The following is a 15,292-nucleotide window of genomic DNA, read 5'->3' as shown; positions in this document are numbered from 1 at the left end:
CCCCAAAAAAGGGGACGATCTCAATGAAATATATGATTTCAACAAAATGTAAATTGGTCCAAAAAGCTTAAAATTAATTAAATAGAACAATACCATAAAGAGATGGAAAATGAACATTTTCAGTAATAAGAGTTCCCAGCCTCCCGAGAGACAAATTATCAGCCCACATTATTTTCAGGCTATTTCCATCAGAATCATTTATAAAAGAGGTATTGCCTATATATTTAAACCAGTCTGGAGCATAAAATTCAAAAAGCCTTGAATTAAATCACGTACACAGGAAAACCTATTATATCTCACTTATGAGTTAAAAAGTGTTTAATGAGTTTAAGGTAAAATGTTTAGAACAATGCCTGGCATTTGTCAATGCTTCCAGTAATTAGTTATTATTACTATTTTTATTAATATTACTATTATTAACATTGATGCAAAAATCCTAAACATTACTAAATATAAATTTAAGGATTTCTGAAATAGTTCAACATTATGGACTCTATTAATGTAATTAATGTTAATAAATGAAAGGGAAAAAACACATAATTAAAAGGTACCCTGAAGAGGGTGTTTAATAAAATGTAACAGCTGTTCATGATTTTTTGGCCTTTTAAATCAGGAAGAAAACTAAATTTCCTTTACACAATGACTATATGTATATATCCATATACACACATACATATACATACTATATATACACATATATACATATTTATATATATGCTAGATTGATTTAACATGTAACAGCTGTTCATGATCTTATGGCCTTTCAGTAAATCAGAAATAGATCTAAATTTCCTTTACATGATGACTGTGTGTGTGTATACACACACACACACACACATATATAAGATAGATTGACAGATCAGAAACTACTAGACATTATATTAAGCAGTTTAAACAGATAAGGAACACATTAAAGACAGGATTATCTGATGTCTTCTTCCTGACTTTAATGAGCACCTTTAATATGATTATTATTCACCACTGCTATGGAGATTCCAGCCAGTATCATAAGACAAGAAAAAGGGATAGCTAGTATAAACATTGGAATGTGAGCGACATAGCTAGTATAAATACTGGAATGAGAGAGACAAAATTTTCAATATTTTCGAGTTAAAAAATTGTACACTTATCAAGGGGCATCATCTAAAAAAAAAAAATTTAAATGCCTGGCTCATGGTACACTAAATAGCAAATGTTTAAAAAAAAACAGCACTTCCCTGGTGGCGCAGTGGTTGCGAGTCCGCCTGCCGATGCAGGGGACACAGGTTCGTACCCCGGTCTGGGAAGATCCCACAGCCACAGAGCATCTGGGCCCGTGAGCCATGGCCGCTGAGCCTGCGCGTCCGGAGCCTGTGCTCCGCAACGGGAGAGGCCACAACAGTGAGAGACCCGCGTATCGCAAAAAAAAAAAAAAAAAAAAGAAAAACAACTATTCCACATAGCTCACATAGTTTAAAAATCTAATACAAAAAACAGACAAAAGGCATCAAAAGAAAACTACAAACCAATCTCTCTCATGAATATAGATATAGAAATTAATATACTATCAAATCAAATCCAGGAATATATAAAAAGGATTATACCACATGACTAAGTGGGATTAATCCCAGGAATGCAAGCTTGGTATAATATCCAAAAATCAATTAGTATAATACACCACATCAATAGAACAGGATAAAACTACATGATCGTCTTGATAGATGCAGAAAAAGCACTTGAAAAAAGTTAACACCCTTTCATGTTAAAAAAAACACTCAACCAACAAGGAATGGAAGAGAACCTCCTCAACCTGATAAGAGCATGTAGGAATAGAAGACAATTTCTTCAACCTGGTTAAACTCATCTGAGAAAATCCACACCTAACAACACAATTCATGGTGAAAAATTGAAAGCTTTCCTCCTTAAGATCAGAAACAAGACAAGACTATCTGTTCCCATCACTTCTATTCAACACTGTACTGGAAGTCCTACTCAGGGCAATTAGGCAAGAAAATAAAAGGCACTCAGATGAGACAGAAATAAAACTCTATTTACAGATGACCTGATCTTGTAAGTAAAAATTTAAGAAATCCACTAAAAAATTATTAGAATAAATGATATCAGCAAAGCTGCAGGATACAAGATTAATATGCAAACATCAATTTGCATTTCTATAAAGTAGCAATGAGCAAACAAGTGAAATTAATAATTCCATTTACAATAGCATCAAAAAGAATATTTAATAATCATTTTTTAATTTAACAAAAGCCTTATAAAACTTATACTCTGAAACTATAAAACACTTTGAAAGAATTAAAGAAGACCTAAATAAATGGAAAGACATTCCATGTCTGTGGATCATATGATTTAATATTGTTCAGATGGCAGTACTCCCCACAATGATCTACAAATTCAATGCAATCCCTTTGAAAGTACAGCTGACATCTTTGCAGAATTTGAAAAGCTGGTCATTAATACTCATATGGAAATTCAAGAGGACTGAAATAGCCAAAACAATCTTAAAAAAGAAGAAACAAAGTTGGAGGGCTCACACTTATCCATTTCAAAACTTACCACAAAGCCAAATAATCAAAACAGTACTGGCACAAGAATAAACAAATATATCAGTGGAATAGAATTGGAGAGTCCAGAAATAAATCTTCACATTTATGGTCAACTGATCTTCAACAAGGGTACCAAGAAAATTCATTGGTCTTCAACAAACGGTGCTGGGACAACTGGCTATCCACATGCAAAAAAATGAAGTCGGACCCCTATCTCACACCATATTAAAAAACTTGACTCAAAATATATCAAAGATCTAAATATAAGAACTAAACCTATAAAACTTTTTAAAGAAATCATATGGAATAAATCTTCAGTCTCAGGATTAGGCAATAAAAGAAAAACTGGACATCAAATTTAACAACTTTTGTGCCTCAAAGAACACCATGAAGAAAGTGATAGAATCTACAGAATGGGGAAAAAAATTCTGTAAATCACATCTGATAAGGGATTTGTATCTATAAAATAACTATTACCAAACCATAAAGACACACAACCCAATTAAAAATGGACAAATGATCTGAATAAACATTTTTCCAAAGAGGATATATAGCAGCCAATAAGCACATGAAAAGATACTCAACATTATTTGCCATCAGGAAAATTTAAATCAAAAGCACAGTGCAATATCACTTCACACCTACTAGGATGGCTATAATCAAAAAGAAAGATAATAACTAGCTTTTAACAGGGATGGAGAGAATTTGGAACCCTCACACACTGCTGGTGGGAATGTAAAATGGTGCAGGCACTTGGAAAAAACAGTCTGACAACTGCACAGTTAAACATAGTGACCACTTGATTCAGCAAGTCTACTCCTAGTTAAATACCCAAGAGAATAAAAATATATGTCCACACAAAAATTTATACAAGAAAGCTTATAGCAGCATTATTCATAATAGCCAAAAAGTGGAAACAACTCCAGTGTCCCATCAATCGATGAATGGACAAATAAAAGGTGGTATGTCCAAACAATGTAATATTATTCTGCAATTGGGGAATTCCCTGGCAGTCCAGTGGTTAGGACTCTGCACTCTCAATGCCAAAGGTGCAGGTTCAGTCCCTGGTCGGGCAACTAAGATCCCACAAGCCACAACGTGTGGCCAAAAAAAAGAAAAAAGAAATGAACTACTGACACATATTGCCAACACTAAAGAACTTTGAAAACATTCTGAATAAAAGAAGCCAGCTACAAAGGGCCACCTTGTATGATTCCATTTAGGCAAATCCACAGAGACAGAAAGTAGATTAGTGATTACCTAAGGCTGGGGGACCCTTGGGGAGATTGGGGAGTGATAGCTAAGAGGTGGGGGATTTCTTCAAGAGGTAATGAAAACTTGTAAAACTGATTATGTTGATAAATGCACAACTCCGAATATACTAAAAAAACCAAATGTGAAAACAAAACAAAAAAATCAGCTAGGAATCTAATAGTGCCCATCATATCCTATTTGTAGCAAATGCATATTTAATTCACCTTGATCATGAGATGTGCAATGACGATCACACAGGAGAGAATCAAAAGAAAAACCTGGGTGTCTGACTTCCCAGTCAACAGTCTATCAGATCCTTAATAGATTCCAGTTTATCAATCCAGTCTATCAAATCCCTGGATCCTCTGCTACTGAATAAAGAAGAGCCCGATTATCTTCTATACCTGGTCAAATGTGCATGCCAAATGTCTACAAAGGCAATTTGCTTCTCTAGACACTGTTACCCTGGAAAACAAAAAGAAATCTGAAAATGACTAAAGGTTCTCACATATTACAGATGGGAACATCTTTTGTATTACAAAAAGCCTAATTCGTAAATATATATTCCCCTCTACTTCTTGCATGCTGAGAGCCTCCTTAACTAGATGTTAATCTCCTTAAGCATGGAACCAGATCTTTAGTACCCACAGCCAAGTACATTACAAATTCAGAGTTAATCCTTTATACCTTGACTTGATTAGACTAAACAAACATACAATGAAAAATGGTCAGATGATTTCCATTCAATGATCCTCAAGTTCTATTAGAATCCTGCCGGGAAAGTAAGAGAAGGTGGCCTCAGATGACTCTCCTGGCAACACAAAAGGCTTTTCAAAACGTTTCTTAAGGTAAGATATGGATTTTTTTAGATTCCAAAAGAGAAACCCATAAAATAGCGTTTCAAGACTTAGGATTAGACAAGGAGAAGAAATACGTATTTGTTAAGAGCTGTGCGCTTAACATGCACTATCTTTTTTCATCCTCACGGCCGTCCTGCAAGGCAGATTATTATCCCCATTTACAGATAAGGATATTGAGGTTCCAAGATATTAAACAGCGGGTACTGCAAAGCTAGAAGTCAGACTCCAGCCTCTATCACGTCTGACTCTGAAGCCAGTGCTCTACTATATCGGTTGCCATTCCACTCACTTCTCACCTGCTTTGGGAAGTTCTCTGCTTCCACTGAGAAGCATTTGAAGATGCCCCACACTCTATTCTTGGACATGTGTATGGCCCTCATACTGAGGAGGCCCTCACACCCAACCCCACAAAGCCAGTGGGGCAAGGACATGACCTTCCTATGTCTGTGAAGCTGAGGCTGACTTGACATCTCCACCCTTGGGCAATAAGAACCTGTGCTTTCTCCCAGCCTACGGAACATGTGGACCCTAACCCACGCCTGCTCACCAACACATATGGCAGCTCGCTTTTGCCAGGCTGGCCCAGAAACAACCAGCTCACCATGCTGACTGCATCCCCACAGAAGGGTCAGGGTCCATCACATCCCTTTGAGGCTGAGGGCAAACTTAACCACTGGAAAGAGACAGAACTGTTGAGATCCTCACCTCTGTGGAAAATGTACATGGAAAGATCCTCTGCTCCAGCAAATGATCTGTTCTCCGCACCTCTCCCCACAACCAAAAAAAAAAATTGTATTTCCTTCATTTCTTCCCCGTGTGACTGCCCACACTGTTCTCCCTGCTTCTACACCCTTCTCTTTCCCTTGCCTGCAGAAGTCTACCTGTTCAGGAGTCTCCCTTCTATGTGGTCTTCCTTAACCACCAATTTAATGTACTGAACTCAGTGAACTTAACACCTTTATATCATTTTTGCCTCAGTTTACCTATCTAGGTTGATATATCAAAAAGTAGTAAAAGGGAAGGTTTATCTCAACTCTGGTTCCCCAGTAGTGACCCTGACGAGATTTGAGAGCAAGTGATTTCCTAAGGAAGTGCTCCCAGGAGAGGGAGAGAGGGAGAGAGGGAGAGAGGGAGAGAGGGAGAGAGGGAGAGAGAGAGAGAGAGAGAGAGAGAGAGAGAGGGAGGGAGGGAGGGAGGGAGGGAGGGAGGGAGGGAGGGAAGGAAGTCCCAGCCTCAGCCTGATCCCTGGTTGCTCTGGGGGATGAATGAAGCCTCAGAGCCTGACTGGCCTCCAGGCATCGAAGGCCAGGGAACTAGGCTTCCATACTCCCACACTCATGAGTCAATCATTGACTCTAGGCTACCTGGGGAGGAAGTGAACTCCTAGACACTTCTGCTCTCAGTATAGTAGGGTGGAGGGGCTATAGAGGCTGAGGGTCAGTGCTCTGAGGCAAGTTGTAAGGTGCCAACCTTCAGAAGCAAAGCCCATAGAAGCCAGGCGAAGGGCACACAGAACCTACCCAAGAGATGTGAGGGGGTCAAGGGACAGCACCACCGTGTCTGCTGCAAGGTCAAGGTAGGGCTGGCTTCATGGGCATGCAACCAGTGCATTTGCACAGGATCCTGCCCTCAGGAGGGACCCACACTTGGGGGCTGATGCTCTGCAGTCACCATCTTGAAATTCTCAGTAATTTTACCTTTGACTTTCGGTTTTGTCAGTAAAGTCCGATGGGACAGTGGAGCACACACACTGGGCCCTTGGAGCCTCCATTCATGTGCAGCTCCCTCCCACCACCTACAACCTACCACCTCCCTGGGACCAGTTCTCAGCCACTGGCCCGGTTGCTCCTGGTTCCCAGGGCCCACCTGTCTTTCCCCAGTTGCCGCCCTCTGCTTAGGCAGTGACTGTTCTGTGGGCTTGGGGGGGAGCCAGTGTTCTGCCACTGCTGTCCACCCCTGGGGGGGAGAGAGGGGTACAGGGGTAAGTTTGGGGAGCCACATAATTTTGAAGTTAGCGACACACTGCCTAGTAACTCCAGTCTATTACTTCTCTATTAATAGCTCTTTTTTCTTTAGTTTTTTACATGGTCATGCCTTGCTTCCCACATTGCCAAACTCTTGTTAGATTTTGTTTCTTTCACTTCCCCACAAAAACTGGCATAGCACTTAGAACAGAGTAGGTGCTTCATAAGTATTTTCAATGGATTAATATAAAATTAGTATTCAATTAAAATTGGCTGGGAGACTCCCCTGGTGGTACAGTGGTTAAGAATCTGCCTGCCAATGAAGGAACACAGGTTCGATCCCTGGTCCAGGAAGATCCCACACGTCACAGAGCAACTAAGCCCGTGCGCCACAACTACTAACCTGCGTGCCGCAACTACTGAGCCCACGTGCCGCAACTACTGAAGCCCGTGCACTTAGAGCCCATGCTCCACAACAAGAGAAGCCACCGCAATGAGAAGCCCCCGCTCGCTGCAACTAGAGAAAAGCCCGCACGCAGCAACGAAGACCCAACGCGGCCAAAAATAAATAAATAAAAATAAAATTGGCTGGGAGGTTCCAGTTCAGGATGGTGACACAGGTAGATCCCGAGTGCACCTCGTCCTCCACACTAAGTCTACAGCTACCTATGGAACATTTTCCTCTGGAAAAAACCTAAAGGCTGGCTGAGCACATGGGACAAATGAGGAAAAAAAAAAAAAAAAACTGCATCAAAGCAGATAGGATAGGGTGAGATATAATCTCACTGTAAACCCCAGTCCCAGTTCAGAGACCCAGAGTCAGTAGGGAACTTAAAACCCAGAGCTTCTCCTTAAGGAGCAAAGAGTTTGAACCCCACATCAGGCACCCCACCTCTTAACACCTGCACCTAAGAGACAATCCTCCACAATGTCTAGCTGCGAAAACCAAAGGGGCTCGTGTCCACAAGACCCACAAGGCTGTAATGACCTGAGAAAAGAGCTCACACACTGGGACTCACCCAGCTCGGGGCCCAGAACAGAGGAAGACTCTGGTGCCCAGACTTCAAGTGAAAGAGGCTCATTTGCTTATAATAAAGCATTGGCCTGAGGGGCAGGCATTTAATCTAACACACACATCCAGGAACCTGCTGGAACCCTCTTCAGAAGGAAGACTGGCAGCCGTGACGTTCTCCCTCTGCAAACTCCAGAGGGTCAGTATCTCCCAGAAGGGAGCTTTTATACCATTCGGTGCCGTGGTTTTTACAGCTGCCACCCAAGGGACACCCTTGATTCCCCGGCTCTGGAGCCCAGCTCCTGGGTCCCATGGGACCGTAACAGTCGAAGAGACAGTCCCTGGCAGCCTATCACCCCCAGGGCACTACACAGACAGCAGACTGAAATACCGCCAGTCTCTCTGAGAAAGAGATGTTTGCTTGTCCAGGAGCTTTGGTCTGGGAGAAGGCTTCCAGCACGCTTACAGGGGCCAACAGAGGGGCTCTCAGGGAATGGAGGTTCGTGGACACAATCTTTCCCCTCACCCTCTGCTTTGCCACAGCTCACCAGTATATCCCAGAAAGGACCTTATACCTTTGTCTTAGATTATCTAATAATCATTACTTTGAAATCCCGAATAGAGTGACCTTTCTCAAACTTAAAACCATTATGTAGTTTCCCATCATCTACGGGGACTTTAGTCCAAGTTTTTCAACACAGCATCAGAGCTTTGGAATGATCTCATTTCCGCCTGCCTCTATGATACCACCTATCTCTGCCTGCCTCAAACACCTCAGCCCCTGCCCCACACACTTTGTGTCATCACTTACCCACTTACCCGTTCCTTCCCCAAATCATCACAACCTCTTCCTTGAATGTTTTTCTTCCTATTCCTTACTCCTTCCCATTCAGCCTGTCAAATATCTACTCACTTGATTTCCTTATACAGTCATCTTCTTCTCTGAACCCTTTCTTGGCTTACTACAAAGCTTAGCAGAATTGCCTACTACCTTTACTCCCTAAACACAAGCTTCCAGCACTGCGCATCTACAATTCTTCGTGACATTCATTTGTCCATATTCCCTACTAGCTTGTGTGATGTGATCCTTAGAATAAACACTCTGTATTATTCACCTTAATATTCCCAGCGTCAAGCACAGTTCCTGCATAAAATAAACACAATGAAGGCTTACTGGAGGTTCTTGGTAAATGTAACTTGCTTGATGGCCTAAATATGATGGATAGCATGTGGTTTTATATGAGAAAAGTCTACCAGGAGATAGAAAATAGGTGAGAAAGACATCTTAAGGCAAAGTAAGTCCATGAATGTGTTCAACAGTCACAAGGCTTCAGCAAGCCGAACATTTTCCTGGAGCTCCACCCTCTAAATTCCAAGGCATTTTGTATAGCCCATGAATGCTAGGTAGATTTTTTTGAGAAGTAGAAAGCTCTTTCTTACCTGCGTTCCAGTTCTCGAATGGACAGTATCACTCCTGAACTGGATGGCTTCTGCTGTACAGTGGCCAGAAAGGTGAATTCGCTCTTATTCCGGAACAGCTGAATTAATCTGTCACTCACATGAGGGGCTGCGTGGATCTCCCTTTCTATATCTAGGAGTCAAGAAGGAACAGAAGGGAGAAAGAAGAGGAAATGGAGGAGGAGAAGAGGAAGGAAAGGAGGAATACAGACGGGAAAAGAGGAGAGGGAATATGAGAAGGAAGAGGAGAAAAGATGCACAGTTAAAAATGCCTTGTCCAGAGGGTCCACGGTACATTCTCCCTTTTCCCCTCTTGTCAGTAGTTTTCCGTTTTCAGGCGCCACCCACCACTCCACACGGCTGCGCGCATTCAAGGCAAAGCCTGGACATGCCGTCTCAGCCACCGTGCCTGCTTGTCACTTTGACGAGTTCACAATTGGCCAGCCGGTGATTTTCTGACAGGAATTGTGATGGGACACGGAGCAATCTGGCCTGCTGCAAACAGATTAAGCTGCTGAAAATAAGGTGAGAGGCAGTCTGATAAATGGGGTCCAAAATTCAGAGAATCCTGAGTCTAATAGGATCCAGGGCCACTCAGCAGTCTCTAATTTCCCTTTTCCCGTGGCCTCAGCTTCTTTCTCTCCACAATGCATCTAGGGAAACCTGTCCTTGCCTTGTACCCAAAAGAGATTTACTAGAGCTAATAATGCCAGACAACTCTGCTTTTGCTGAAAGGATAAATACAAGGCACGCCCATAATCCATCAGCGTGCCTGGAATTCCTCTGTAAACATGCAGCGGATGACTGTCCTCATGAAATGTTTATTAAGGTTGAGGCCGATTCAGCAGGCCTAGAGGTGTGCGAGTCCAGCTAATCCTGCTACTGGACAGAAATCTTTCTTTCTGCAGCATCCGCATAATGAGAGCCATCCCTCATTTCAGGCTCACCCTTGTCGTGATAAACTGGGCGTTACATCACTATTTTACACTATACTTTCTGCCAGCAGAAAGCGGGCACCAAGGGAGCTGAATTAGAGAAAACTATTCAGAGGATGACAAATGAACACCAAAGACGTGTTTGGCGGCCTTCTCTCATGCCCTGACCACGTCCTCTGACGGTATGGTAACCACTTGGGTATTTCTCCAGGACTGCCCGAGGAAGCTTTGAAAAACATAGAACTGCATTATTTACAATAGCCAAGATACGGAAACAACCTAAGTGTCCATTAACAGATGAATGGATAAAGAAGCTGTGGTACATATATATACCATGGAATCCTACTCAGCCATAAAAAGAATGAAATATTGCCATTTGCAGCAACATAGACGGACTTGCAGGGCATTATGCTAAATTAAAATAAGTCAAACAGAGACAAATATTGTATGATACCACTTATATGTGGAATCTAAAAGAAACAACAATCTAGTGAATATAACCAAAAAGAAGCAGACTCACAGATACAGAGAACAAACTAGTGGTTACAAGTGGGGAGTACATAGGGGTGGGGCAGTGGGAGGTACAAGCTATTGGGCGTAAGACAGGCTCAAGGATGTATTGTACAACACAGAGACTACAGCCAATATTTTGTAATAACTGTAAATGGAAAGTAACCTTTAAAAATTGTATAAAAAAATTTTAAAAAGAAAAACATAGAACTGCAAAGGCTGCATGGCCCAAGCAACATCACAGACTTGTATTCGGACCTTGAAGAACCTCATCCTGAAGAGTGTTTTTTAACAAAAAGGAATCCTTGAATTCTTGACCTCAGGCCTCAGTCTTCTCATCTGCAAAATGAGGGGGTTGGACCAGGCGGTTTCTCAGGGCCTCCCCGGCTTTATCTCCTATAACTCTATACATCGCTGGTTCAAGTCCACAGCACAGGACGCCAGCCTTGCAGCTGTTCAAGTCTAGGCTACGCACAGTGGGAAGCAAGGTTGCTCCTCTTCCAAGGAGGGACCCAACCCAAGAACACTGTACCCACAGAAAACCTACCTCAATGACATTTGCCTTTCTGCCCAAAGGAAGGCTTTCACTACCTTACTACTAACGGGCATGCTGTCAGCTTCTGTCCAGGGCTGAGATAAGAGACAGCCACTTAGGGAACGCTTTTATGCCTTCTACAGAATCCTAGCCGAAGGCTCTCCAGGATGATATTCAGAACCAATTAAACGTATGAACAAATCACTTTGTAAACTAGAGATCATCAGCCAATGTTTGTTAATGTTATTTTTATTATTACTACTACTGGGCAAAGAGCCTCATACCATATTTCACCGAGAATTTGGTGCCAGAAAAAAGACACTTGGTTCTTGAGATTAACTTTGTTGTTTACTTTTTTTTTTTCCTGTTTGCTACTTCCTACTTTACCCATCAATTAGGAATCAACTGATTGTCGGTGGCTGCCCAGGGAGCTCATTAGAGGATTCTGAAGCTTAGGCCCAATGCAAAGAGGGCCAGGATTGATCAGCAATGCCTACTAGGGGAGTTAATATCAGATCAGTTAAGGGTAGCCTCACCTCTCATTCAATTCTCCCTGGGGGAATATCATCAAGCCAGATGGCCAACGACCCCCAAACTTATATCTGCAACCTCAACCTCTCCCTTAAGTAACAGACTCATATATGCAGTATCCTTCTGAATATCTCCATATTCAGTATCTGAATATCTAACACCAAGTTGTATTTGCCCACTGAGCTCTTGTTCTCTCCCCCAACCCTCTCTTATCTCCTAGAGTTCCCAGTCTTAGTAAATGGAACCACCCACTTCCTCAGGCCAAAAAACTAGAAATTGTCCTCAATTTTTTCTTTTCCTACACGCTCCGTATTCAATCCAAGAGCGTGTCATGAGGGCTCCCATGTCTGGCATCTGTCCATTTCTTCCCAGCTGTACTCTTCAAACTCTTGCCCAAGCTGCCATCATCTCTCCAACTGCATCCTCACTGGTCTCCGTGTTACCTTCCCTTCTCCATCCTCCACACAGCAGCCCAAGTGCCCTTCTTAAGGCAGAAATCAGGATCATTTTCATCTCTTGCCTAAAACCCTCCAGTGGCTTCCCATCGCTCCCAGGATAAAATCAGGCTCTTCCCCATGGCCCGCACGGTCACACACAAATGCCTCTTGCCTACCTCTCCCTTCTCCCCCAGCTCTCACTGCAAATGCAAACTCCTGGTCACTCCCTCCAACGGGGCCCCCGTTAATGTCTAAAATGCCACTTTGGTGACTTCCTTCATACCACTTATCACAGTATATGTATTGTGATCAATTATTTCCTTGTATCACTTACCATAATCTTGTTTCATGTTCCTTACCTTATTTCCTTTCTTTCCCCACTAGGATGAAATATCTCTACCTAGTCGATTTTCAAGAAACACTAAAAATACTAATGTGATGAGGAAGCATCAGTAAAAACGTGTTAGGTGAAGGAAGGAGGCTGAAGAGTGGAGGAGAGAAATTAAACGAGGGTGTTCACAAGCTCTTCTCTGCCTAATGTAGAAGAAACCTCATTTCCATTTTCCCTGACTTACAGGGTGAGGAGGGTGGTGATTTTCAATGTCAACAAACATATACCTGTGTTAACGCTGTGTCAGGTATCAGCAAAAAGGTAAAAACCGTTTCTGGCATCCAGGACAGTTACATAAGCAAGACAGTTACTTGGTGAAAACAGAGTAGGGCAATGTATAAAAGAAGGAAGGAAGGGACCCGGGGAGGCTGGGGATGACATCGTACAGGACGTAATTTTGAGCCTGAGTCAAAAAAGATGAATAAGCACTTACTAGACAGGAGAAATAGAGAGAAGAGGGCATTCCTTGCAGGATCGCTGTGAGGCTATGAACACCCAGGTGTTTTCCATTATCCTGGCATTTTTCTTTCTCTGCAAGCCTCTGTCACTAAAAGTCCAGCAGGAAAGCATCTACTCAACCTAACATTGGAGGGAACTCTCCACTGATCGGTGGGTTGAGAGAGCAAAGACAGCAGCAGCCAGAAACAGGACAAAACAAACACACCAGGGCAGCTTGCCTCAGTCTTGAGTGATGGTGAATTCAGGCGACGTCTCCGTAATCACAGCATGTGTACACTGAGAACCTCGACACGTGGCAGAACCTCGATATAGACATAGCACCTCCTTCTAGCCTGAGTCCCACATAAGCTTGTGGTTAAGATTGGCCCCGAAAGATAAAGCGACACTTGCTAATTTGAAATGACAGTTGGCTTTTCATTTCTAAGTAGAGAGGAAATTTGCCATTTCAGAACTGCCAACTGTCCACAGGGCAATTCCTACTGTGTGGAGAGAGGCACATGTCCCACTGTTAGGTCCTGGGGCCCTTCTTTGAGAACTTCAGATGTTATTGATCCAAGCACTTTCAAAGCAGCAGAAGTCACAAGCAGAAAGTAGTAGGGACACCAGAAGACTCCCACTTAATGTGTAAGGGATTTCTATCTCCATGAACAAGTTCACGATAATATCCCATTAAACCTCCATTAGCTCCAGGAGCCTGAATGATAAAAAGCAAACACGTGTATGGCTTATGATAGTGCCAAGCGCAGGGTTAACTGCTTTGCGCATATCATCTAATTACAATAATCTTCGGAGTAGCCATTATTATTTTTCCTACTTTATATATGAGAAAACTAAGGTTTACAGAATTTAAATGACTTTCTAAAAGACACTGGGCTAGGAGTCCACGTTCTGAGATCCCAACCTGGCAGGGTGGTCCCACATGCTACACTCTTCACTGTGCTATGTCTACTGTTTGCCAATATGTAGGACCTCAGGGCTTGGTGCCTGTGGAAAAGGGACAAATCATCATACACCCAGCGCCCGACACTGTATCCACTCGGGAAATATTTATGAACAATCTATTCGTACAACCCCCGAGCTAAATAACAATCCCCCATTTTACAGGTAAAGAAACTGAGACACAGAGAAGTTTTATGGCTTGCACAAGGTCACACAACATGACTGGAGATAAAATTGAGTCTTGCCCCAGCAGAGTTGATCAGGACTCTCCATAGCATTCGCCTGGCACTCCTGCTTACGTTTTCATTCACCTGTCTTTCCTCTCTCCCACCTGCTTCATCCTGCGCTCCAGCCACACAAGCCTCCTGCCTCTTCTTCCCAGGACCATGTTCCTTCCCACCTTGGTATATTCTCATCTTCAGTGACCTCTCTCCTTGCTCTCTTCCGTGGATACCAGCTTAATCGTTACTCCTTCAGGCCCGCTTTCCCTGACCATCCCAGACCAGCTCGAATTCCCTACATTGCCCTCACTGTACTTCTTGTAAATATCAAGTCTTTATGTGTCTAATCACTTTATTGTGTGTCATCTCTTCATTAATGGCTATCATGCCTACTGGACTACATTCCACAGGGAAGGTTTATCAACAGATACACTCAGCATGTTGCCTGGCACATGGTAGAACCTCAAAAAATATTTGCTGCATTAATATTATTTCTTGATTCCAAAGCCTGGAACACAACGGAGGAGGTTTACCAAAGACACTCAACTATAACCCCAACCTGCTGAGAAAAAGTACATTAACATAATGGGCCACCTAAGGGTAAAGCCAGCTAAGCATCCTTAACTCCTCTATTTGGGGACTAAACCCAAGGAACCCTGTGACACATGGTATTAATCATCTTTATAATTACTACATGACTCAAAAAAGAGATTCAGGTGGCCCCATAATTTTACTAATTAGATCATCATGTTGGAGGAGCTAAGCTCTTCTTATAAATATTTAAAAATACTGGTAAGGAGTCAGAATGGCCATCATCAAAAAATCTAGAAACAATACATGCTGGAGAGAGTGTGGAGAAAAGGGAACCCTCTTGCACTGCTGGTGGGAATGTGAATTGGTACAGCCACTATGGAGAACAGTATGGAGGTTCCTTAAAAAACTACAAATAGAACTACCATATGACCCAGCAATCCCACTACTGGGCATATACCCTGAGAAAACCATAATTCAAAAAGAGTCATGTACCAAAATGTTCATTGCAGCTCTATTTACAATAGCCAGGAGATGGAAGCAACCTAAGTGTCCATCGATGGATGAATGGATAAAGAAGATGTGACACATATATACAATGGAAAATTACTCAGCCATAAAAAGAAACGAAATTGAGCTATTTGTAATGAGGTGGATGGACCTAGAGTCTGTCATACAGAGTGAAGTAAGTCAGAAAGAGAAAGACAAATAC

At 42.4% G+C, this 15,292-nt stretch overlaps 1 protein-coding gene across 3 annotated transcripts in view; it reads right to left on the bottom strand.

Moving 5' to 3' along the window:
* Window positions 1–15,292, bottom strand: part of NELL1 (neural EGFL like 1) — an 852,764-nt gene that overhangs the window by 762,617 nt on the left and 74,855 nt on the right. For all 3 annotated transcript variants that reach the window (XM_029208123.1, XM_029208124.1, XM_029208125.1), the window contains exon 3: window positions 9,074–9,224. In XM_029208123.1, coding sequence (XP_029063956.1) covers window positions 9,074–9,224 — 151 coding nt within the window. The remainder of the gene's footprint in view (window positions 1–9,073; window positions 9,225–15,292) is intronic.

The sequence above is a fragment of the Monodon monoceros genome, unplaced genomic scaffold, assembly GCF_005190385.1.
Source record: "Monodon monoceros isolate NGI ecotype Baffin Bay Population unplaced genomic scaffold, NGI_Narwhal_1 Super_Scaffold_7, whole genome shotgun sequence".
Taxonomy (NCBI): Eukaryota; Metazoa; Chordata; class Mammalia; order Artiodactyla; family Monodontidae; genus Monodon; species Monodon monoceros.
The sequence above is the reverse complement of the archived record's forward strand: the minus strand, read 5'-3'. Positions and strand labels throughout refer to the sequence as shown.